Source organism: Epinephelus fuscoguttatus, linkage group LG11 (genome assembly GCF_011397635.1).
Source record: "Epinephelus fuscoguttatus linkage group LG11, E.fuscoguttatus.final_Chr_v1".
Lineage (NCBI taxonomy): Eukaryota > Metazoa > Chordata > Actinopteri > Perciformes > Serranidae > Epinephelus > Epinephelus fuscoguttatus.
The window spans coordinates 7,768,927-7,796,159 of record NC_064762.1 but is presented as its reverse complement, the minus strand read 5'-3'; the positions used below and the strand labels follow the sequence as shown (position 1 = coordinate 7,796,159).

At 42.7% G+C, this 27,233-nt stretch overlaps 1 protein-coding gene across 15 annotated transcripts in view; it reads right to left on the bottom strand.

The window, feature by feature from the left end:
- Positions 1-221: 221 nt before the first annotated feature.
- LOC125897056 (neurexin-3b) overlaps positions 222-27,233 on the bottom strand; it is a 566,367-nt gene continuing 539,355 nt past the window's right edge. For 12 of the 15 annotated variants that reach the window (XM_049590088.1, XM_049590087.1, XM_049590093.1 and 9 more), the window contains 2 exons: positions 16,916-16,994; positions 222-3,184 (listed from right to left, as the gene is read on the bottom strand). In XM_049590088.1, the coding sequence (XP_049446045.1) occupies positions 2,199-3,184; positions 16,916-16,994 (1,065 nt within the window). In that variant the 3' untranslated portion in view covers positions 222-2,198. Of the gene's footprint in view, positions 3,185-6,039; positions 6,615-16,915; positions 16,995-27,233 lie in introns of all 15 variants that reach the window. The other 3 variants (XR_007450378.1, XR_007450379.1, XM_049590095.1) reach the window with 2 other exon arrangements.

The window sequence follows — 27,233 nt, the reverse complement described above, 5'->3', positions numbered from 1 at the left end:
TCATTTGAATGGAAATGATACCACTTTTTGGTATAAAAAGAAATCATTGAAGTGATAGAAAATGGATGAGAAATTGTGGTTCGGTGAATAGTCTTGGGCGTAGACGGTATCTATCTCCATCTTCTCGCTCTGCGTCTCCTCCTGCCTTTAAACCACAACATGGGTGAGTGAGTGAGGGACAGCCACCCGCAGTCGAACATCCAGAAGAAAAGTTTGGGAACAACATTTCTTTTTATTTCTGGGAATTGTTTGGAGTCAAAGGAGCATAAGACAATAATAATTAACTGGTCGAAAAAGCCAAGTACCAACACAAAAAATCAAAGTGAACATACACACTGACTGATTCTGCATGAAAATGAGAACAAATAACTTCAGCAATAAATAATGACATAAAAAACAACATATTGTTGGTGGAGGATGTCATAAAAATGAGACACGAAATTAGGCTACACAGTAAACAGAAAAAAAAGCAAAATAACGAGTTGAGCAGACGAGAACATTGACGTCAGTTAAAAAAATAAATAAATAAAGGAAGATAAACAAAACAAAACAAAAAAAAAAAATAAAATAAACCAAAAACACCTGTAAGTCAGTAAGGTGCTAGCAATAGATCTCCAAAATCCATCATAATCTGTCTTTATTCTCTTGTTCTGTTTTTTAAATTTCCAATAAAAAAATAAATAACATGATGAAAGTAATTTCAGAATAAGGAGGAGTCCCTAATACAAGATCTGAGGGAGGTGTTTTCTATTTGACTGACAGCTTCCCATGGTCAAATATTCATGCGACTGAAGAGAAACACCATCCAGAGAGACTAGACGTCTAATCTAACAACATTTGCTCCCCGCCTAAACAAATGTTCCTGTGCACATCTTTTTTTTGTTGTTGTTTTGTTTTTTTAAATCTCCAGGCGGTCCTGGCAAAAAGAATAAAAATTATTTCTCTGTCGCGTTGCTACAGCAGTAAAATCAAACCAAATGGTCGGTCTATACAAGAAGAGGGTTTAAAAAAAATCATCAGAAACTTGAATTTTCTGTACAATATTGACCTGCAAAGCACAACTGCTATGATGTAATAAAATATGTAAACATATTTGCTGTTTTTGACACAGTCGTCTGTGACAACAGATAGAATCACACTTGTTCACACTGGTCTTCAGCCTGGATATTTTTTCTTTTTTTTAAAGATTGCAACAGTTAAATCTCCACCGGACACAATTTATGATAATGCATTTTGCCCACAGCATCTCAGGAAATGTATAGAAAAGAGGACAAATAAATGAAAGAAAAGAAAAATGCCATCAGAGATTTAAAATTCAGAGAAATAACAATGTATTGTGCATTTTGCCTGGTGGATCCACTCTTACACGCTTGAACACCATCGAGAATTTGGTTGCCATGCATAGCAGTCCAATCCTTAGCTGAGACGTGAGGGAGGGACAGAGAAATATTGAGATACATGACTGTATCACATCCTGCTGAGCGGTCACTGAGCACTGCCTAGTCAACCCTGACTGGACATCATCCTTCAAAAAAGGACCTAAATTCAATAAATAAATTACTAAATGAATAAATAAAAAACAAAACAAAAAACAAAAAGTCGAAATAAAAAGACAGCTTTAAGTACACGTATACTTTAGCTCATATCGCATCCATGAAAGCTACATTTAATGAAACCATTTGTAATGCGAAATCATGTTTTGACTTCCAACTTTCCCGACAATCATAGTTTCTTGAGGTCCCTCACTTACACAGATGCCAGCACCACGTCACATACACCTCACATGCATGCTCAGAATGGCCGAAATGACAGTGATCGTATTTTACAGGGTTACAATGGACAAGGTCGTTAGAGCTCCAAGGATCACACACCTCTCTACAGTCACTTGGGGTCGTGTGGATGTTAGAGAGTGATGTTATTCACACTGCCAAATGTCTCCAGCAGGGACTCCTTAAAAAGATCCACGTTGAGTCCCGGTGAAGTTGTACTGCATTGTCTCTCTGTAATGCTTACAATAGTAAGTGTGCTTCCATAAGCCAAAGTTCTTTTGTAAATGTTTCAGTGACTCAGTAAGTCGTGAGTTCTCAGGAGATTTTATCCTTTTTAAATCACAGTTGCCAATATGGTACTGTCAAAGTGTTTATAACTGTGTTCCAAACAGTTTATTTTTCTATGTGTTGGGAAATGACTTTTGATTTCTATACATAATATTCCTTGTCCTTGTCTTTCGGTCTCTTGCTACTGGCGCTGCCTTTGGCGCTGCCGCTGGGTGCTTTATCCTTCACCACAGCGCCATTGGTTTGCGCCGAGTTGCTGATGTAGTTGCGCGTCTCGTCCACCTGGTAGGAACCCTCGTCCCTGTTCCTGTACTTGTACATGGCGTAGAGGAGGATGAGGATGCAGAGGGCGGCGGCTGAGACAATGCCCACCACCATGCCCGTGGTACTGCTGGATTCCCGGATCACCTCTGAGGCCCCCGGGGGCACCCGCCGCACCACGCCGGGCACAGTGGGCAAGGCGGCAGGCACCGTGCGCAGCATGGGCGAGGTGATGAAGGGGCCCCGTGGCTTGGTGCCGTCCAGATCGAAGGACGTGGGCAGGGGCAGCAGGACTATGTCCGGCTGCGGGGGTTTTACCTCGCGGTTGTTCATTTTCCCGGCGGGCAGCTTGGGTGGCGTGTCCGAGGGGACCGCCGCCGGCGGCGTGCCCCGGAGGTCGGGCAGAGGCGAGGTGGGTGTAGTCCTACCTGCCTCAGAGGCTTTGCTAGGCCTCAAGTCCTTGGCCTCCCACTTGGGCGCGAGGGCTTTGTAGCCGCCTTCATAAGCCGATGTGGTCAAGATCTTATCTGTTACCAGGGAGAAGGTGGTGTAAAAATCTTCATCGTCAGTCGGGGGCAGGCTAGAGTCGAAAGCTTCGCCAGAGCCAAACCCCGAAATCACCATGCCATCATCATCATCATCATCACCATCATCACCACCATCACCATCATCACAATCATCGCTGCCTCGGTCCGACAAGCAAGGTACCCCCGCCTCAGTGGCCATGGCCAAGGATTCTTTGGTGGTCTCAATAATGGTGAGGACGGGGTGGAGGGTTGGGGGGAGGGGGATGAAGGGAGAACGGGTGGATACAGAAGGGATGTCTATGGGGTCCTCGACTAGCACGGGGATGACTAGCTCCCCTCCTGGAAAGTGAAAGAGAGAAAGAAACACCAGTCAGAGGGCGGAAATTCTTCTGAAAGCAAAGCAAGAAGCAGCCAAACACCAAAAGAACCGGTAACAAAAGAACGTATAAAGCAAAGCTCAACAAAGGGAGGAAATGAACTGAAGAGAAACAAAGAAAGAAAGAACGAAAAATACTGTACCAGTGCAAAAACAAAGAAACTCAGAACCAAACAAGACCCAAACTGAAAGAAAACAACAGCCATAAAAAAAGTATACATTGCATCAAAAGGCTTTGAGGGATGCACAAGGGTGAGCCGCATTAAACTGACTCCACATACTAACTCCTGCATATCCTGCATGTTCTCAGACAGCAGCATGCGTTCTCACATTAATACTGCACTATAAACTACTCAGGGCTATCATATGTTCTATGTGCTGCACTGATCAGCCTCAACTTTAAAACCACTGACAACTGAAGTGAATAGCATTGATCATTTCGTCCAGTGCAATGTTCTGTTCAGAAACTTTGGGTGCTGACATTTATGTGGATACCCCTTTGACACGCACCACCCACCCAAACACTGTTGGAGACCAAGCACACCCCTTCAGGGCAACAGCAGCAGGACAATGCACTACGTCATACCACAAAAATGTTCAGGAATAATCCTAGGAACATGACAAAGAGCTCAAAAATTCCTCAGATTGCAATCCGATCGAGAATCCTTGGGGCATACTGGTACCCCAGAAAGAAATCTAATCCATGGTGGGGCCTCTGACCTGTCGAGGGACGGACATAGGACCTCTAGGAGTGTCCTGTGGTGTCTCACATCTCACAAATGAGTTCTGCGATGTTACGACCCAGCTTGTAAAGCTCGTTACCATTGACTTAAACTTTTATAATTATCCCAGACGAGCCCCCACTTATGGTACAATGCTGTCCATTAAGGGAAACATCATAGAAACCAGATGTTTTTGGGAAATAAAGTCATCTGTTAACGAAGGATTATTACAGAAATGTGGGGAAACTAAATAGAAAAAGGGCTCATGGGTGCTGGTGGAAGAGTTCCAGCTCTCTCGACGATAAAGCTGGCCAGGCGTTTGCAGTTTCTTGGTTCCGAGCTGCACCCTCTGGATTGGAGAAGCCAAACTGGGTGCCACTCTGATCAGGATCCCCAACTTTTCAGCCTGAAGATGGCCATCGCTTCAGCAGGTGCAGTGAAACACACATCCCAAACTGGACACATAAAACTACATGAAGGGTTAATACTTGGAGGGAGAGTCGTCTGTGGCTGTAACGTGTAGATTGCAAGGTGGGGTAATCACGTGTCCCATGAATGCTCGATTGGATTGGGATCTGGGGAATATGGAGGCAAGGTTGACACCTTGAGGTTCTTGTCATGCTGCACTGGCATCAGAACGTGCAGCTACTGTGAGGGGGGTGCACTCAGACTGCAAAGGTGTGTGGGTGGGTGGGGAGTGTCAAGCAGCATCCACATAAATGCCAGGTTTCCATGCAGAACATTGCATTGTAACAAGATAATCAATGTTAGTCACGTCATCTGTCAGTGGTGTTAATGTTACAGCTGACTGGTGTATATTCATAATTCACTACGGTTGTATATAATGTAAATTATGTGATTTATGTGCAGTGCCACACAAATCGTGGCCCTATATTTAGTCCTATCTGATAATGCTGCATATTTCTCCACATAAATAACTAGTTCAGGCTTTTAAGAGGCTTGTTTCATTTATCTTCAAGTGCAAATCCTTTTTAGTCCCTTCAAAAAACTGAGCACCAAAAGATGCGCTCTGTGGATAAAAAGAAGCAGAGGGTATTAGCATTTGTTTGCAATTCAAGTGCAAGCCAGTGGGCCTGAAAGCAAGTTAACTAAGTCTGAAATGAGAAACTGTTTGTAAGGTGTTTCATATAGCTGCTGAGAGAGGCGCTTTTTAACCCCATTGACCTACACGGGCGAACAAATAGTAACAACTGAAAAATGACAGAGGAGGAAAAAAGAGGGGGAAAAAAAAGGCAGTGTTTTTGGACCGGTGTGCTCCAAAGTCCAAAAAACACATTACCTGGAGCCTCTTAAAAACCTGACTGGCACTTTAGGTCTATCAGAGGGTCACACGCTGATTTATAAAAGAGATCTGTCCCTGAAAAAAACAGTCACCACTCACGAGGAACAGCATTAGTGGGCTCCCCTAGCCTCTTGCCTTTTGACCCCTACAGTTACCACGATGGCACAAAGTCACCGGGCAGTTCAATCACACCTGAATGTTTGCTGATTTGGACTTTTCAGTGAGAGAATCTCGCTTTTAACAGCTCGTGTTCTCCGCTTTAGAGTATGAAATGACTATAATATTCATAAGAGTGTAGTCGGGGTGTTTAAAAATATTTCACTCATTCTGATAAATCCATTTGGGAACACTTGCATGCTTTATTGGTTCAACCTGTTGTTGGACGACTACAAAGACTTTCTGAAACATTCAGATGTCTATTGAAGCTGCTTATCCTCTTGCCAAAGTGGCTTGTTTGTACATTGCAAAGGCTCACAAACAGGGCACTATAAAGAGATGCAAACCTTTTTGGAACAATAAAGAAAAGAAAAGAACACAACGGAAATCAAGGAAACTGAAAATAATAATTAAGGCATTGCAAAAAGAGTTCAGAGTTAGAGCAAACATTGTAAAAAAAACATTCACAAAGTAAAGCCACAGATAGAGCTATCAAGAAAGGGATTAGTAATAAGTAAGTAGAAAAAACAGGTAAAAACAAAGTCAGCTCGGAAAATCATAAAAGCCTACGAAAAAATAAAAATAAAAAAAACAGTTTTCAAAGGAAGAAAGCATACCATCAGTTTTGTCAACTTACATCAACAAATTGCCCGCATGATTTTGGCAGGAAGAAAAAAAAATTTACAAAAGAAAGTTGTGTAAGAATGCCTTTGGACAAGTTAGGTTAGTTTCTTTTTAGCAGTTTCTGATTAATTAGTATATATTTCTCTTTTTAGACAGGATGGTACAGGGAGGCAACAACACATACATCCACACATCATGACATGAAAAATAATCTTCACCATTCTGTTCAGGATATCTTTTTTTATTCTTTTAATAAGTCATTTAATTTTTGTATAAAAAGAAAACTGTATATCTATAATTCTTGCTTTGATAGATAAGTCTCTTCATAAATATCTACAGCCTGATTAGATGACTCTTTTACTTTTTTTTTTTTTTTGCTTGACTTTAACCTTAGTAATGAACAAATGGATGACTGTACATATCTTAGAATCTCTACGTAAAGGGTTCGGGAGGAGGGAGTGTGAGACGGGGGTGGGACCTATGAACATACTAGGAAGGAAATGACATAGATGGGGGTGAACGTGTACATCAGTTGCCATGTCCATGTAAAGGCGGCACGAAGCGGTCGGGCGGCATTAGAGCTTTTGGCTGTAAGGAAGGGATGGGGATATACAAACAATGAGCATATACATGCCCATCTACAAAAGAGAACAGCACTCTCAACACTGACAGTTTTACAAACCCTAAGCTGCAACTTCTTTGCCATGCACAAAATTCATTCATTGATTAAATCCAAATTTCAATCAGAGATAGCTATTCAAATGACAGGAAAATATTAGAGATCAGCATAGAAACAGTTTGGAACACTTTTTCACAGATCGTGGTGAGGGTCGACTTTGGAGGTGTCTTCTCTTTTTTCTCTATGACACACGTGAATTTTGAAATCCCAAATGCAGCTGCGCGATTTTGAAGCCCAATCTTAACAAATAACCTCCTGTTGCTTATGAAATGAACTCATAGAGAAAAGAGGAAGTCTCATTCTAATTAGGGACAAAATCATCAAAACATTGTCAATAGTGATTCTTAGCAAATTAGCAGTTAAAATTTGAACATTTTCAGAAAAGAAACATAGATACACATATATGTGTTTGAACATATATGTACAAAGAAGGACAAAAATAAAATAAAAACAACAGATTAGCAAGCAAGAAAGAAAGGCATTAAAATTTCTCACACTATCAAAGATGAACAACCAGAAAGCACACACTGAGGCAGACAAAGAGGAGGGGGACAGTTTATAGGCAAAGTGTCACCACCTTCATTTAACTAATAATAAAGACTTTATTATTAGTTACTTATACATTTCTCTTGTTAGTAGTTTTTAAAACACAGGACAGGGCGTGCAATCTGGATGTACGTCAGAGAAAGAGAGGTCAATCAGACATGGTTTTATTTTGGATTTTAGTTCCACTATAAGAAGTCGGGTTAATGCATGCTTAAGTAAGTTGCATTTAGGGAGAGTAATATACAATAACAATACAGCAAGCCATGGGACAGGTAAGGGGAGGGGCTTAAGAAGGGGGGGGGGGGGGGGGGTCAGAGGTCAGTAAAAGGTCACTGCCACCAAGGGCTGTGGGATATTTTGTCAGGCAAAGAAACCATTCATCAGCAGTTAACAGGGGGAGAAGGTGCACCATGGGTGATATATAACCGACATTATGTGGCATTTAGGCCCACCGCAGTCGCTAATTAATCAAGAGGGGGAGTAGAGTGATAATTAATGAGCTAGTTTTTATTAAATGTTTAGATGCTTTGTGTTATGCGCATAACCAACAGCCTTCGTTTGACAGATAAACACCGTGTTGGGAAGGAGTTCCACAAGAGGGCACAGGGTGGCGGGTTTGTTTGTGCCTCTGGTGAATTAAAGGAGATGTGAGAGGCACATTTGTCTGCAGATATCTGGTTCGTCCTCTGGGGGCCGGTTACAGAAACATCATTCATTACCCAAAACTAGGTCTAAGTGTTACTGAGGAAATCCGTCACACTGCGCTGACTGTGTTTTGTCAACACTGACGTCTTAAAGAAGGACCCATTTCCTATATTGTGTGTCTTATATATCGTGTTACAATGAAGGATGTTCATATTAAACAGGACCAAAGTTTCAGCTAATTAGGTAAAGGTATGTAGAAATAATCGCTAGCAAAACCTCAGGCTTCTTTCTGTTCTGAACTATTTGCAACAGATTTTTCTACTCTGGCTACAGTATGGTGTGCCAGATTTTTTTCATATGGTCATCTGCTCTAGGCACGCTACTGCACGCATTTACATTAAGGAGCCTACACTGCTACATAAAGCTGCATGCTAACGTCAAGGAAACATGTTATCTTGGTTGCAGATGTTACAAATTTCTCCCTGATTTCAGATCATATTCTTGCTGCAATATGTGCACTTAAGTTTAGAGGTGATTTTTCAAAGTAAAAAGTGCCGGTATCTCAGTTACAGACATTCCCCTGGCTGCATGTACACTACTACATGTAGCTACATGCTAACATCAAGGAAACATGTCATCTCGGTTGCTGATGCTGTTAATTTCTCCCTGATTTTGGATCAAATTCCTGCTAGAACATATTTGGTTGTATTAAGAAGCTTTTATTGGTAATTTTTTAAAGTAAAAAGTGCTGCTATACTCCATTACAATCATTCCCTGGCTGCACGTACACAGCTAAGCTACTTGTAGCCTCATGCTAACGTCAGGAAAACGTGTAATCTTGGTTGCTGATGTTGTGTATTTCTCCCCAGTTTCAGATCATACTGCTGTTGGAACATGTCCGATTATGTTAAGAAGCTTTTATTGTTGATTTCTCACAGTAGAAAGTGTCGTTATACTCTGTCACTCATTCACCCAGCTGAACGTACACTGCTACATGTAGCTACATGCTAACATTAGGGAAACATGTAATCTTGATTGCTGTTGTTTGGTCTCTGATTTCAGATGATGTGCTGCTGAAACATGTCAGTTGTGTTTAGTAGCATTTGTTGGTCATTTTTCAGGGTAAAAAGTGCAGCTATTCTCTGTTACAGTCACTCTCTGGCATGTAGCTACATGCTAACGTCAGGGGAAAATGTAATCTTGTTTGTCTATGTTGTTAATTTCTCCCTGATTTTGGATCATATTCCTGCTGGAACATGTCCGGTTGTGATTTTTCACAGTAGAAAATGGCGCTATTCTCTGTCACTGTCAGTCCCCCGGCGTGTAGCTACATGTAGCAGTGAACTTGCTACATGTAGCTACATCTTAACTTAAGGGAATCATTTAAACTTGGTTGCTGATGTTTCTCCCTAATGTCAGATTATATTTCTGCTGGAATGTTTCCTGTTGTGTTTAGAAGCATTTACTGGTCTTTTTTCCTGGTAAAAAGTGCCGCTATTCTCCGTTACAGTCATTCCCCCAGCTGCAGCAATGGTGCAGAGACGCCGAGATACAGAATACCCGCAAAATACAGACTAGTCAGAGCAGACTGGGATTTTTTCGGAGGGGGGGTTTGAAGAAACAGGCACTAAAATGGAGCCTTCTTGAATACAGGTGTTCCAGCACAGAAAGGAAGAGGAAAACAAAGTGTTTCTTGACAATTAAAGCATGTAAACATGTCCTAGAGGAAACCCAAAATACAATTATGAACCTGAAAATGAGCATAACAGGTCCTCTTTAAATGTAAATTTCCTGCTTGTCTATCCATGCTCCACAGACTGCACTAATGTCTGACATGATATTGCGTGGCTGTGTACTGTATGACTGTAGTGTGTCTCTTCAGCTAACAGCTGCTGCTCTTGTCGCATAGCTGTGATAATATTCCAATAACAGAGCCAAACTCCTCACCTTGTTAAATAAACATTACCAGCCCAGAGTAAGTGATTTCATCCCAGGCTTTATTTATCCAACTCTGCCCTTGTTGTCTCGGCCTTGTTTGCATCCTTTCACTCCGTTCTTGGCTAACAGCTTTCGGCAACTGTTAGCTTTGCGCTGTATCAACAAAACACTCAGATGGGAGGGGAACCGCTGCAGTCAAGGGTCTCCAGTAAAGTCAGTGCGGAGGACCTTGATGTTGTGGTAAACACTTTAATCCTGTGTAAGCTCTTGCACAAGCGTTGCACATCTTGCTGCATTTCTGAAGCAGACAAACACTGCGGTTTCTAATGGGTTTGCTTAACCAGACTGCGTTTGTTTTTCCCGCACTCGTCAAGATGGATGGGATTTTAGTCTAAGCCTCTGCCTCCCCGGAAAATAATTCTCTACTCCGTCAGACCTACAGCTATTTTCTCTGTTTTCTGTCTTTTTAAGCAAAAGGAAGTCAGGACTTCGGATTAATAAGTGTTTCTTTGTGGCGGTGCCCACTGACTAGCCTGTGCATCACTGAGAAAAACTGATCCTATCTTTATAAAACACAAAAACGAGAGCATGAAACAAACTGAATTCTCCACGCATCCTGCTTTTCATCATTCCTGGTGAAAAAAGACTATCTGCGGCGTGCTTCTGCTGGCTTTTGAAGAGGAATTAAGTAAATGTAGTTATTTCTAAATGGCTGATTGACTGACTACCTCAGCAGCTTGGAGGCTACAGATGCAGAAATCTCACAGCAGCACTTTCTCTTCTCTTCCCTCCACTCCCTCTCTCTCTTTTCCCTCTCTTCTCTCTCCTGGCCTGATCCCCGTGTCCATCCAGCGTTTGCTGAAGCTTCCGAATGGAGATGAATCCCGACGGTGTGTCAGGGATTTGACGACGCTATACCATAAAAGCGGAAAGCTGGTGCACCAGCACCAACCATGGATGAACTGAGTCAATGGGATTTCAACGCTGCAAATTGTGGGTGAGTCAGTGGTTTGGGGCCCTGAAATCTCATTGTGGCTGTGCGCATTGTGCTCAGACACCTGCTGTAGCAGATTCATTCACCTCCACCCACCACAGGTAGGGAGCTGATTACCAGAGAGCCAGCAAAACATAGATTCTCAGTGTGGACACACTTAAAGGGACATGCCAGGGATTATATTGGTGCCCTGTGCGATGGCTGAGCTCTCTAGAAACATGTACCTTAAGAAGTTGAGCACTTGCCACTAAATTATCTTATCTTGCCTGTGCACATCCCTGCTGAGAGAGATCTAATTTCTCACTGATGGACAATTCATTTCCATCCTTAAAGTTGAACGATGTTCCGTTTACAACTCCAGCGAGCGGAGTGGTCTGCCCTGTGAGGATGCATGAACTACCGCCAGCCGGCGCAGGAGCGTCCTGATGCCACGGCGCATGGCAGATAGCTCTTAATCTGTCATCATGTGGCTGGGCGCAGTCTGGCGTATTAAATTGGCATCTCCAGCAGGCGTGGCGACTCGCCCCTGTCAGACGGTCGATTTGCTGTACAGCCGTTAGGCTGCACCTCTGCACTCGGCGGACATGTGTCAGCTGAATAACCTTTAAACTGATCTGAGGCCTGTGCTGAAGTGACAGCCGGCCCGATGGGGCTTGACGGAAGCCATAGCCGACGCCACAAGGAAGCTCAGTGATCCATCGCTATCATACTTCATCCTGTACCCCTACACGTGTCGGGGCTCTTAATATACAGCAATGAAGAAATCACACAACACAACATCCATGCTTCCAGCATCGCATTAATACGAGCCACAGACTCTCCACTTCACCCACCAAGGCCAAAGTGATGAGGAGAGGTCTATAAACATGTTAGACCTGCTTGATCTGTGCTCCACTTCATCAATACCTGATAGGCTAATGGCACATGCAGGACCATTTACAGCCCTTTTATTAAATACACAATCTTTTCACAATGTGTTTGACTGTCACACAGAGTGCAACAGCCTGTCTGCAGAGATTTGTGGGAGGCTGTCTACTCTAGAAAAATGACAGCGCTGTGTTGTTTGTTGAAATAGATTGAAACAACCTACCTGTGTGTCTATGTTCAACATTCTTATAGTGCATGATGGGTGATGGGTGTGATGGACAGGTGCAGAATCCACAGGAGTCTGTGTCCCATCTCATATCAGTGTTGGTTTCTCTTAACGATGGTGACGAGCTTCCTCTATCCCTAACCCTGGTCTTTTGGCCATCTGGGGGCAGCTTTACAAACCATAAACACTTTCAGTGAGCTAAAAGAGGCTAAAACGCTCTTAACAACTGAACGAAACTGCAGAGTCAGGTGATAATTCTCTGCGTCACTACAAGCACCACTGACCAAGTGTCTTTTTTAGCCTAAACTTAACCAAACTGTGAACACAGAGGTGGCAAATTAGAATGTGTTCTTTTAGGTCATTTTAGAAAATATTAAAGGGTAACTGGTATTTTTTAATCTCAACCCTATTTCCCCATGTTTTTGTGTCTGAGTAACTAATGGAAATAACGATTTTTAAAGCTGGCCCAGTACTGAGCAAAAAGGCTGCAGCCACCAGCTGTGATTCAGGCTGCAGTGTAACCACTTGGGGGCAATTATGCACTGCCAATTTACATCCGCTAAAAGTGTTTGTTTTTGCCACTGACTAGCTTTGGATTATTATCCTAAGTGTTGGAAACATTATAAAAAATATTCCTACAGAGATAAACCCTTTTGTTAAAGAGTAAGATCCTTGTTGTTTTATAAGAAACAGCCTCAAGACCACCATCCCCAAACCCACCAGACTCCATTTAAATAAACGGTAATTTTAGTGTGTAAAAAGCCAAAATATTTTCACATCTAACTGAGTGAATTAAGGGTTAATTTCAACCAAGCCAGAGTTGGTGATTGCTGGAACAGTAGAAAGATGAAACAAGATGGTTTTGAGGTTTTTCTTTAGTTTTTTTTAAGAGTTTTATTTTGCTTCTGTCGACTTTAAATGAACTATGCTTTATGATGATAAAATAATGACAAAATTAAATGGAGTCTGGTAGGTTTGGCGATAGCAATTTTGGGGCTGTTTCTGGTTAAACAGAAAGAACTTATTCTCTAACAAAAAGGTCTGTCTCTGTAGGGATCCTTTCCATAATGTTTTCAGACACTTAGAATAACAATCTGAACCTGTCAGCGACAAAAAGAAGCACTTTAGTAGATGTAAATCGACGGTGCGACTGCAGCCTGTTTCGCCTATCTCTCAATACTGGACCAATTTCAAAAACTGTTGTTCCCATGTGTCACTAAGACATAAAAACATGGGAAAATAGGGTTCAGGTTGAAAAATACCAAAGTTACCCTTTAACCAATAACCTATTATTATATGTCACTTGTTGTTTAAACATATAACTGGCACTAGAACAGTGGAGCCACTGCAATATCTTTCTCATGACACACATTGAAATGCTGTAGCAGGAAATACACTACTAATAACAACTGTGCTTTTTCTACTATGACAACTCGACATGCCTGCTCTGTCATTCTGTATTTGTGTATCTGTTTGCATTGGCTAGTTCCAGTACAAGTCTGACTTTTTACATGTGCTTGTTATGAGCCTAAATTAAAGTGGTCTTCATCTTCTGGTCTAACGAATATCATGTCCTACAGGATTTACAGCAACTCATAGGGCACTGTATGTACAAATCAAGCATCCTGATTTACACTTGTGGATTTATGAAAATCATTTGCATCAATTACTAAAATATAATTACATATTAATCACAAAAATTGCTCAGATTACACGGCAATGACAAGCTGCAACTCAGTTAATCACTGTGAAATTAAATCATAAATTGAGCTGACGTGTTTGCTGTTCTCTAAACTGAGTGTCACATACTTTCCATCAGTGATTTCCAGGGTAGTAATTTTTCACTACCTAGTGGATTCCTGCATACAGTGCTACTTTGATTGTCAGCTGAACTCATAGTGATGCCAACATGTCCTTATTCAGAGGATTGTCAAGAATCTGGCTGCACACTCCTTATTTGCCCTCTTGTGGAACTCACGTGGGATAAAGGGAGAAGGTAAGGTTTAACAGTTTCATTAAACACACAGACAAACACAACCACGAGACGACCACGCACAGCAGACAAAGACAGGCTGTTTGGCAGACACACAGACGGAGCACTGACAGAGACAGCAGGCTCAAGCACAAACACTGCACGCCTCCGAGGGAGGAGCTGCGGCGGAGAACAGCGGCGGCGCAGGACCGCCGCTGTAGCCCCGAACACACACACACACACACAGACATGTAGTAGAAGCCAGCTGGGGGTTAGCCTGAGACTTATGGGTGGAGAAGAAGCAGCACACAAAATGGATGCCAATCATATCCATGCAGAAGCGGGGGAGTGTGGGGAGAGGATTATAAGTTAGTCTATAGAGCTGCGGTACAGTCCAGTACAGTGTGCATGCCACAAATGCCTTCTACTTGGAGCAACAGATAGAATAGAAAAACAGATATACTTTGTGGCAATAAAAGTCTTTTTATGCCATCTGCATTCAAACAGACATGTATATGCAGAAAGGCTAAAAGAAAGAAGGTGGGTGAGTCGGGATGGAGGGGGGAGGGGTGGGGGTTAACGCTCGGGAGGGGAGACAGGGAGTCATTCTTTCACACACAACTTTCTTGAGACAGAATGGGGTTGCCTGCACAAGGCCAAAAAAAGGATGATGGCAAGAAAAGATTTTGTTGCCGTTCATTTCCCTATGTTGTATCGAAAATGGGGGGAAGGATGTTTCTTTAGAAGCCATATGGCACGAAAAAATAAACACAAACTTGATGAGGAGGAGAACTTTGAATTTTCCAACCACCAAAAGTTCATGCGGCACAAGATGAGGCAAAAACGGGAGGAGTGGCTCTATCCTTGCTTGGAGGATGGACGACGGATGATGAGGAGGACACCAAAGAAAAATAATAATAAAAAAACAAAAACAAAAAAAAAAAAACAACCACAACAAAACAAGAAAATAAAAACACCCCAGTCAACCCGGCCCGGCCCCAAAGTAAAGCCAAAACAAACCAAAAAAAGCTCAAATCTTAAGCAACCCAACAGCTGGGTCCAAATCGATACAGAAGAGAGATGTTCATATGTGCATCACAAACAAAATGCAACAGAAAAGAAACCAACATCATGTCATGCAACTGTTCATACAACTGGAAGCGGGGCAAGGAATGAGGATATGAATTTCTGTGTCAACATGGTGAAATGTACAGTATGTATGAGTGTGTATGACTACGTATGTTGCCACTATATGAGGGGAGGGTACCATGTTAATAAAAACTTCTTAACTCTACGCTTTGTTGCACTTCCACTTTTGAGACGACTTGGGTTTGAGGTTTTAATAGTCTGCGGAAACGAATAAAACAACACACGCAAGGTGCAAAAAAATGTGTCCATTCAATTTCAATAATCTCTGAGTTAAGAGAGCAGCTCATGCTTATAGATAAAGAACCTAAATACTGCACAGAGGCACGGAGAAAATGGCTTTCTCTCCACATTAAAAGCCACGAGTGCGAGGACCTAAATGTGGTCATAATTTCAAGGAAACAAACGCTATTACGGCGCGATAAGGCCTCAAAGTAAATGAGGTCCTTTCACAGATTGGAGGAAATTTACTGGCAGAATATCTACTGAAGTACACGGAGAGACCTCATTCCCCAGAAAGATAAATAAATGACTGATTATCTGTTGTGCTCGCCGAGCAGAGATAACAAAGTGAAAGGCCAATGCATTGTTTCAATTTGGGCTTATTATTAGCAGTGCAAAGTGGACATATGCTTGGTGCTATGCTAAGCCGTATTTAGCCAGATTAACGTGGCATCAATTAGTCTGCTGTGATGGCGTTTTGAAGGACAGTGAAGCAATCAAATAGCCTGAGCTGTTAATGAGTGCCTGAGGGGAAAGGCTTTTTTACACACTGAGCCAGTTTCGATAAAGCTCACACTCTCCTGGTTTACGCCGCACTATTAGGATATATGCCAGCTGCCCCTGGGCACGAGCGTGATTGACAGTCGCTTATTCAAAAGTCGTCCAAACCCAAGTTGCCTCAAAATAACCACTCCTTTTAAATCTGCGGTTTTATTTCCAGCTCTGATTTCATTTTCAAACTCCACTGAGTGAATGTCTTATCACTTTGATCTAATCACAAAGTGATATGTGTGTGTTTGTGTGTGCTATGTGTGTGTGTGTGTGTGTGTGTGTGTGTGTGTGTGTGTGTGTGAAGGGAGGAGGGAAGAGAGACGATGCGCACAGAAATTCGAGGATATCTGTTCTCTATTAGAATGTTTCAGGTAAGGCAAGCCTCCGACGAAGGAAAACAGAGGTACAAACGAGAAGAAGAAGAAGGAAGGAGAAGGGAGGAAGAGGCTCTGTTGCAGTTAGTCTGCTACATATCACAGTATCTATGCTGAAAGCATCTTTGTTCTCGAAAGAATCTCAAAATGTATCCTCTGTCAAGAGAGACGCACACACACGCACAGCAAGAGGAAATCAACCAGTACAGGACAGATACATTTTGAAGCATCAGTGCGGGCGACATGAGGCTTGATACTAATTTCGTACTTTGTTGAGTAAAGTTTTGCTCTCGACTGAATGCTGAGAGAACAAAATTAGTATCAACGCTTCGTCATGTCTGCAGCCTGGGCCCCATAGCTAAGTGTAACTTGTTTTAGAGATGAAAGGTGTGAGCTTTGACTAGAGCTGACCATAAGATGTATGTATTTACAGTTAACTTCCTGCAGAGAGCATGCTCAGGATATGGGAACTGGATTCTTACTGCTTTCATCCATCTCCAAAGAGTTCTTTAAACTTTAGATATACACTGAGAACCCCTCGCACTAGTGTGTATTTCTCACAGTGGCTACTTTTCAGAGGGCTTTTTTTTTTTTTTTTTTTTAAGTTACACTTGAAGCTCCCATGGGACATGATGCTAAGAGGAGAGGCTCCTCGGTAGCAAATCAAATAAAGATAAGGAGAAAAAGACCAGGTTCAGAGCAAGCACAACTTGACACACCCATCCCACCTGCATGTCCCGAGTCGCACTCCTCCAGGTCCTCGTCATCGCTGGAGCACTCCGCCGAAGAAACAATGTCATCTGTTGTCTGCGGGAGAAAGAGACACGTTCAAACACACACACACAGGAAAATGTGGTTAGGCCCGGGGCAGTACGGCGAGTCCTCAACTTGTGCGCAGCCATTCCATTCAAGGATATCTCTGCACACACAGACCTCTCCGCCTGTCCTTCGGCTTCCATATATCACTTGGAGTCAATCATATTTCACAGTGTTTATCATTCTTCACTTTATGTGCTTTCCACCTCCGCAGATAATTGTTTTCCTTCACCCTCCGCACTCTGCCTCCGATTATTTATCGCCCCTCTCCTCCTCTGTCGTCCACAATCAATGGCCCCACCAAGCCCTCACAGATCAACACTGTCCCGGCTTCTGATTTGTGCTAAAGGGTGCAGAAGCAGGGAGGGAGGGAGGGAGGGATGGGGCGGCAGACTTGCTAGCTACACCCAGACCGGGGATGGATTATCTGCACCTTCCAGTTCCCACAATTCTGATTTATCCCATCTCCCCCCACCCCTTCCCTTCTTTCGGGTCGACCCATGGAGGACAGAGGGGGAGGAGGTTGTATTTCAGCGGCGGTGCGCTGGGCAGCCGGCGTTTATTAGAATGAATCAGCGGGGCGATAAAATAAGCCCTGTCACCGAGCAGGGTTATGAAATCAGAGTGCTGATTGAGTTTTCCAGTCCTGGCCGAGGGTGTGGGGCTCTAAATATCATTGAGTTTGACAGACTAATGAAACGCGCCCCCATGCTTGTGCTGCTGCTGCTTTCTACGGGGCCCAGAGAAAGCTGTCCGCCTCTACCGTATGCATACACACTCACGCTGATGTTCAACACGTATGTCTACCAAACCTCACAGAGGAAAAGTGGAGTTTTCAGAGCACATTCCTAATGCGTAGTGTTATTATGCGTGATGGACTGTGCCATTTTCTGTATCAGTACATTTGATAATGTGCTAATGCGTGTTTGTCCCGGTATGCATAATGCACCACATTATGTACTGTACTCCGGCACGAGGAGGCAAAAAACGAAGCAAGAGGGGAGGCTCTAAACTAAATTGCTGTAAAATATGGCCCCTTGGTAAACATGACTATTTATTGAAGCCACATTACAGGCGTAAAAGTCTTGGTTATTGCTGAAAGAGGGTTATTGCTTGTTATTATGATAGCGGCAGATGTGGGAGGCAGGGACACTGACAGAGAGAGGGAGATGAAAAACCAGAGCCACTTCAAAGTCTGTTCCAGCAATTTCAGCCCCGAGACCATCTCACCATAACCCAGCATCAACTGAAAACACTGCCTTTCTCTTGTCCATTCATGCAGCATCTCTCTGCAGCTGATGCCGACAGCATCTCAGCGCAGAGCAAATATTTTCACTGCCTGGGATGCAGCAGCTTAGCAGAGTCTCACACACCAATCTACATGAATTAAATTCAAAATTTAGCTGAAAAGATGATCCTTTATTATTATTTTAGAAAGCTGTTTCTTTCAATTACATAAATATTTGGGAACAGCCTGCTACAAAGCATCTACAGCCTATGAGATTTGCTCTTAAGCACATTTTCAGACCTACACTTCATCATCTACATTTAACATGACACTGTCATGTCTGTATAAGCACCCAAGGTGATCTTCTGTAACTGTTGCTATGGCAGTCTGAGTAGGCCAGAACTTGTTACACGTCAAGTCCTGCAGTTCCTCTAATGGCCACTTGAGGCTGGCTCCAAGAGTGAGTCAACCCCCATAGACCCCCATGTTAAAATGCCCAACTTTAAAGCAGAAATAAACATGTTTACAGTCTGGGACAAAAAAACAGTTTAGGTCTCTGTAGCTAATTTCAACATTCATGACAACTGTACAGGGTGAGAATTTTGATATAAATCACCCATTCAAATGTTATTAAGGCTTAAAGCTAAGCATAATTAAGACTGCTTTGAGGGACCGGCTGTCAGCAGATAGTGTCCTTGGCTTCTCAGTCAGATTCATTCCTTGCTCCTCCATCGTGCCACCCTCTTGCCCAAATATGGTCACCTCTGGCTCCAAAAAACCAAGATGGCGATGGCTGAAATACCGAACTCAAGGCTTCAGAATGGTCCACAAACCAATGGGCGACATCTCAGTTGCTACATCCATTATTTTTACAGTCTATGGGCCAGTGTTACATGGGTCAAATTTAAATTGAATTACATCACATTCAGCATGTTCACATGCAGATCGGTAACAATTCTCCAGAAATTTGATTTCCTAAACATTATAAAATGTAATTGGGGTAGGGAATTTGAAAAACCCTAAAGATATACTACGCAGGAAGTGGACTCCAAGTGCACGCTGTGTGGGTACGCGCCAATAAACATCCCAAACACTCATAATAAGAAGAAATCAGAAATGAAAAGTCTCTGCAGATAAATACACCACCACACATCTCATCCTGCTTACTATACCTTTAACTCACACATTACTGCAGTGTATGTAAATGCATGGATCGGCGTAAAGGCTGCAGCAGCGCATGGTTACAGTAAGTGCACAAAGACAGATATTAAGACATCTTGTCTTTATCTCGGCCTTCTTAAGAGCACTGTAATAAATTTGTAATGTCTATCATTCCTCATGCATAAAGAAAATAAAACCCCATGAATAAACCATGAAATACTCTAATGAGATATTTAAGTTGTAGAGATTCTTCTCATGTCACATCAGTCTGTAAAAATTAGCTTTCATTTATTTTACATACTGTATCCCCCCTGCGGTGCGGTGCGGGGCAACAGAGGGGAATAAAAAATCCTGGGAAAACTGCTGTAATCATCAGACCATCAGTCTCCTCAAATGCTTACAACATTAATGCAGCAGAAAGGATTTGAACGAGAGACACAACTGAATACTTTTTGCTTTGACTGTGATCTGAGGGCTAAAAACAGGCAGCAGAATTTTACTGTTTAAAAACTTATAACATTTATTAGGTCTGTGGCTCCCTTTTAGTCTGAAGTCCCTTGCAGCTCTATCAGGTACCTCTTCGTCGACACACATCATGCTCCACATGTGCTCCTTTGAAGTGATTTTAAAATGGCTGTAATTTGATATTAATTGCATAAAGGTAGATATTGTTGGGGCACATCTGCAGCTTAGGAGTCAACTTATTAAGAGCAGTGTCCTCGGTTGTTCAAGACCAGCCGGGGAGCCTTGAAGCATCTTTGTCTGCCTTATTTCCTGCTGTCTCTCCGCTGTCTCTAATAAAGGCTTAAATACTCCCCCAAATAATTTTAAATTAATTAAAATACCAGTGTGTTAGGGGATCTACAGGACTGACATTAGACCAGTCGCCAGTAAAGCCACAGAGATAAAGGTGATCACTTGATATTAATAAACTCACCACCGTACTCCAGCAGTGCTTCCTCTGAGCTGGGAGGGAAAGGCGAGTGACGCACCTGGTGCCAAATATTATGCAGGCATTGCGGCTCTACACGTATCTATATCAGTCTGTCATGTTTGAATGGAGCCCTAGTAGAACATTTATTCAACTAAAACCAAAATTTGACGGCCATAAAATACTTTAATAGATAGATGAAGCAGTAGTGTTTCAAATTTCATGTCTGAAAAGAGCTTTAGTAACATTACTACAAGGATTAACATGATGCTAAGAACGTGTGTGGCAGGCTAGTTAATGTAGGGATGCAACGATTTATCGGCCAAACATCGGTATCAACTGATATTTGCCTTTTGGACCGCCACGGGCAATCAGCCATTGGCTATCATCCATCGGCCACGACCATTGGTCATTTGCCATCATCCATCAGCCATCGGCAATTAGATGGCATTCACCAATGGCAGTGGCTGATGTTTTTTGTTGTTGTTGTTGTGTAGCATCCATTTTGCGCAGGCTAACAATCAAAGTTCGAGACTAGCAGTGTCTCATCATCCCAGGGACAATGGAAAACTTGTCTGGGACGAACAGAGCTCTTCCCCTGGAGGTCTCTGGGACAAAAGGACACAGTGAAGTCTCGACTGAAGCCTCACAGGACAGACTCTACCGTTTCCCTGATAATGTTGCAAACAACAGATCTGTGTTGACTTTAGCAGGAGGAGAGCTAGTTAACACTAGCTATTAGCAGCCAATGGCTGGAACTAACAGCCAGAGGAGGCTGCATTGAGATCATAATTGTTGAATAATATCTAGAAAACAGATGCCAAGATGGTGCCTATTCATTCCAATAGAGTTGCTCATCGGTGCATTAGGCAAATAAGTTTTTTAGCTTCTGGGTTTACTTTCTCTGTATGTGGCACACTGAATATATGCATAAGTGTTTTTCATGCCGGCCCATAAAATAAATAAAGGCATTTTAATATTTGTGCAAACTACAGTGTGCCTCGGATCGTTTTTGAAGGAGACTTGGATTTTATAGGTTTTGACTGAAAGTACACTTTACTTAAGCAATGAGACCTTCACAAGATTGAATAAACACAGAGCACCTGGAGTATCCAGAAAGACCTACTCTTACTGGCACTTCTACTCCTTTGTCTTTAATATACGTAACCTTGTGTCACATGAAAAACATCTCCTCTCTAATTTCTATTTTATATTGCTGTGACACCATCAGCACATTTCTCCTTTCCATGGCCCAAACTTAATTTTGCAAGATTATATTAGAATACATTTTATTGGTTATTTTTGAAGGAGACTTGTATTTCATATTTTTTGATTGAGAGTATACTTTACTCAGGCAAAGAGCCCTTCATAAGATGGAATTAAAAAAAAGGGTTATATTGTTATATTAAAGGCTGTTTCATACAATCATAATTAAATTTGTGCTCAGTCCAAGGTTGTGTGATGAAGGACTGAATTGCTCTAAAATAGTTCAGTTTTATTTTTTCAATAATTAGGATTTCTTTGTTTCCCGGGCACAAAGGGGGGAAAACAACAGCACCAAAAGAAACATTGGTTTTGGTATAAGCCCAGATTTTGGTGCATCCCTTGTAATAATGGTCATTGTGGGCTTCGAGGTAAAATAGTTTATAATCTCTGAGCTCTCTTGACTTGTCGGCTCACAGAGGCTAAAGCCCTGCACAACACTGCAGAACTTCCGCGATAAAAAAATCTCAAGAGCTTCATCTTTGAGCCTTTTCGTATTAAGGAGGACTGACTGCTTCAGCTCTCATATTGTAAAGGTTGTGTTTAAATGGTAGAAGGACATACTCAGTGTGTTCACTTTGCATTTGATTGAAAATCATCTAGGACTCGGAGTAAGAGAACCTCCAATCTAAGCGTCTTTGATTCCACTCTGAGAAATTGAAGAGGGCTTTTCAAGTGTGATGTTTGACATTTGTAGATCCACTCACTGTGCGCCCTGATTCATTTTCATAAACATATGATGTATCTCTGTCACAATAGTTCAGACTGAAGTGCCTCTGATGAAAGGTGCCATTTTTCCGCATTTGGGCTAATGCAGAACCAATGAAGTGACACGCGGCTCACAGTCTTCTCTCAGTCGACCAGAGACGTCGATGATAACGTATAGCATAGATGCTGTTAATGCAAAGGGAGTTCATGGAGCGGAGAAGGCATCGGCTGCATGTGTGTGCAGCGATGGGAGCCTACAGCGGGGTATAGCAAAATGATGCAGTTGGCCAGCGGGACAACAAAAACTGATTTCACAGCTGGGGAAATCCAATTCTCTGTCTAAATCTCCATAACATAGAGTGGGATATATTTTGGCAGCAAAGTGATTTCTCTCTCTTTCTTTTTTTTGGTGCAATTATTCTCAACGAACATCCTCATCGTCATTTTTTAGACACTCTGGGTGGTGGGATTTACAGGCTGGTTTGTTGTGTGTGGGAAGGTTTAATATGCATGCACATGCCTTCTACTTCCTGTGTGTGAAGCAAGCGTATAATACACGATGATTTCAGTACATAAAAACTCACAGGCTATGTGCATCATGCCTGATTATCCTGATTACCCTGCCTTCAAGTGATGCTCAAATTCCTAACTCCAAAAACAAACACCACAGCCAAATCAATAGCCAGACTTCATTAAAACAGCATTTACCTCTGACCACTTCAGCACATCAACTGAAAGGATCACACCGGCGATCGATAAAGATAGACAGCCTCCTTGGGAGACGGGTCTCAAAACACACAGCTTTTAGTTTCACAACTGATGGCACTGACACAAGCAAAATGGAGGGTGCGCAAAGATGCTGGGCTGCCTCTGTCTCGACAAAGCTTCTTCTCTGGTGTTTAATCAGGAATTCTGGACTGACTACTGCGAATCAGCCAGCAGCAATGCAGAGACCATTAACAGGCGAAGCTGCAATTACCTCAGCGGCTGAATGGAGTGCATGCTACATCACCAGTCAGGCCTGACCTCAGAGTGAACAAAGAGGCTGTAAGATTGATTAACAATAAACTTGACGCTTGGGAAACCCAACACTTCTTTTATTAAAAACTTTTTTACCACGGGGAAAAAAAGAACACTACGCCTGTCCAGCAGAGATTATATGTTTTATATTACAGTATAAGTGGTGGAGTAGTGTGGAATGAAAGCCAATATCTGTGAGAGGTGAGTTATAGTGTGTGGAGGCTCTGTTTCATTTTTAAAGGATAATTTTTACATATTTTCAAGTCCGTCTGAGAGATGATTTCACACACAACCATCTCTAGGGTTTACAGAGGATGGTCCCAAAAAGAGAAATATCCAGTGAGCCAAAATGCCTTGTTGATGCCAGAGGTCAGAGGAGAATGGCCAGACTGGTTCAAGATGACAGAACGGGAGATTCTCATCATGGATGTGCAGCCGACACATCTGCAGCAACTGTGTGATGTCATCATGTCAATATGGACCAAAATCTCTGTTGTGTTTGTGTTTCCAGCACCTTGTTGAATCTGTGACACCAAGAATTAAAAAGGGGGTCCAACCAAGTATACTAGCAAGGTGTACCTAATAATGTTGGATGACATACTGAGGTAAATGTATGTAAAGGTATTCCCTGTGAGCAGAAACAAACCTCAGGCTTCACATCCTTCCTGATTTTTCTATTTCGAAACAAGCTGACTTCAGCTTGTGACAGATTTCTACATATACTGTATCTACCATCTGCTCCATGCACATTACTACAGGTGTTAACTTCACGTACACTGCTACTTATAGCTACATGCTAACGTCAGGGAAACATGTAACCTTGGTTGGAGGAACAACAGAAGGAACCTTAAAGTGACCAACAGCTCTTAAGATTTGTGTCAGCTGGCACACCCCGGTTTGGAGAAGCAGGCTGGAGTCTGACACGGAGGCTAAGCAATCTAGTCAGCAACAACACATATTTTAGCCACCTAAAAAAAGCCCCACCTAAATAAATCAATATTAGAAAACAGTGATTTACCATTGCTCAACACAGGAGCTGCTGGTCTACCGCTGCCCCAAACAGTTAGTTTGTTTGTGTTATTGTGTGACTTTAGGGTTTAAAAGGGTTAGTTTGGATTCATCAATTGCTGTTTTTGTCAATGGAGTCTGGTGGCTTTGATGAGAGGCTGCTCAGACTGGCATACTGTATATAATACACTGACTAGTGTACTCATACAACTCAACTTCAAGAAATCCAACCTATACCTTAAAGATAAACTTGAAAAACTGTAAACTTATCTTTTAACTTCAACATCTTCATAACATCGTGGCCATATCAGGAGATGTGTCTTCATAATCAGTGACAAAAAACAACAACAACATGTAGCCTTGCTCCCTTCCAGCCATATTAGAGGCAGCAGCAGTTGCACTGCAGGCTGCCACGCTCTGCTACATCAAGCAGATAAATGCAACTGGTGTCTGACAGATTTCCTCCACAGCCAAATAAAATCCACTATCCAACACAGTCGAGCCACACTGTCCACACTTCTAAAGTTATTCTAGCAAAGCACAGTCCACAAAGCATTAAACTTTGTTTTGTAATGTTTGTTCATTATGTCAAAGCATTTTCAAAGAAGTGTTTAATTACCGAGGCTTTCTTTCTTAAAATGTGCTTGCAGGAGCAACACTGCACTCACACCCTCTCCCCACACCTGTGCCTAATAATAAATGTGACTGAACTCCTGCAGATTTGACTGTGAAATTTAAACAAGATATTATGCAGTATCAACTTGCGTGCCATGCCGTGCTACACTTTAACTTTAGAAAAATGACACATCATGAGCTTATTTTTCCTCCAGGTTGTACTAATTGTGTGCTCACAGCCAACGTCTAATAATAATCCAACAGAAAGTGTTTAAACTTGGAATAAAACTCCTCAAATACATGTCTGTTAACAGGAGCAGCTGCTGCATCTGCGACCGTGGCTGCGGTTGAATATTCTGCCGAGCATGACGGTGATTTGATCGGTCACATCAAAGCAGCGGCTCATGCTCGGCAGGGGGAGAAGAAAGACGTGATGTACTCGACCACTGTCTATAGTTTCCCCCCGGGTCAGTAAAAGCAGCGTAAAGGCTAAAATGCAGCCGTAGCCCTCGGGGTACAAACACGACATGAAATGTGAGCGTGAACAGTGCTGTGTCTTGGAGAGATGAGGAGGATCTAAGCACACATGCTTAAGTACAGTACAGTGAGTCACATCATCAGGGAGGGTGCGGGCGGTTGCTCCTGAACACACCACGGTCTTATCATAACAAATGACCTTCACATGGCTCTGTGCCCGCAGGGTGAAGGAAACACTGAGCCGTTGGAAACTAAGAGGAGAGACACAACATTATAGATCCACATTACAACCTCACTATCAAACCCAATTTGGTTTATTTACAATGCCAGGGTGCCCAATGGCTACAGCTTTTTTTTTTGCACTGATGGGAATAAACCCTAAACAAATCAATTTTCCTCCAGCGCCCCATCCTGGCAGTCAGTTGCCATGGATATCCAATGTGGTTGCATGTTCAGAGATCAAAGTGACGACGTGGAGGCAAGGGCAAATCAAAGACACATAATTCAAAGCAACTTCTTCTTCCCTGAGGTGCTCCTTGGTCACCTTGGACATATATACTTTCACACACGTTAGATGGGGATACACACCGCAGGCTATTTTTCAGGTGAAGAAATGGGCCCCCGAAAGCGACAGAAATCGGAGGTCAGACTGCCTCCCACTCCCAGCTCCTCTTTCTTGCTGTCTCACAAGCTCCCATTCCTCCACTGCGCCGGCCCTCGTATCAAAATAAGATAGTCATCTCCATGGCGGAAGCTTCGCCTTTCTATTGACGGCTGTCTGATGTGCGCGTTATCATGTCCGATCTGGGCTTTGACAGGCCGACAAGGGAGAGGCTTGTATTACAAGGGGAATCAATGGCACTAGGCCATATCCCTATCAATAGGCTGCCACAACTCTTTTCGCTCACGCTCCCTGCTCTGACAGATAAGATTCTTTATCACAGACAAAATAAGGGGGGTTACAAAGGGGTGGGGGGTGGAAATGGCAGCACAGAAGTATGTTAAAAATAACACACAGTTGTGATTCTAAACAGACCAGTCACCAGGAGAAAATGTTGGCATTGTGCGTTTCTGCAAACCAGGAATATGTCACACTTGCACCTTTCATATGCATCATATCAATGTTTGTAAAGTGACATTGTATATGAGCTGACTTTGTCACTGGGAGGTGGAGGGGATGGTGAATGGTCCGTCATCAAGAGGAGACACCTGCCAAGATGCAGACCACTCTTCAAAACCAACAAACAACAAAACTGGTTGTTTTTAAGACACTCATTGCTGCGATCCTGAAGCTATTCAGCCCCCAAATGTGGGTGCTATTTAGGGAACGTGGCTGTTTTTCCTGCCGCTCTTCACCCTTAAAACATGGGTGCTCTTTAGGGATCTGTGGCTCCTTTTCCAGTGGCTTTTTAGCCCCCAAATGTGGGTGCAATTTAGGGAACGTGGCTGTTTTTCTTGTGGCTTATTGCCCCCAAATGTGGGTGCTATTTAGGGAACGTGGCTGTTTTTCTTGTGGTTTATTGCCCCCAAATGTAGGTGCTATTTAGGGAACGCGGCTGTTTTTCCTACCGCTCTTCAGCCTCAAAACATGGGTGCTCTTTAGGGACATGTGGCTCCTTTTCCAGTGGCTTTTTAGCCCCCAAATGTGGGTGTTTTTCAGCAACCCGTCAGTGTTTTCCCAGCAGGGACAATGTCACAAAAAGGGCTGTTTTTCACTGAGACATTGCTGCTTTTCCAGCAGGGACTGTGTCCCCAAAACCGAGTATTTTAGACAAAAAAAGGACCAAAGTTAGGATTTTGTACCTAAACCGAACCACAC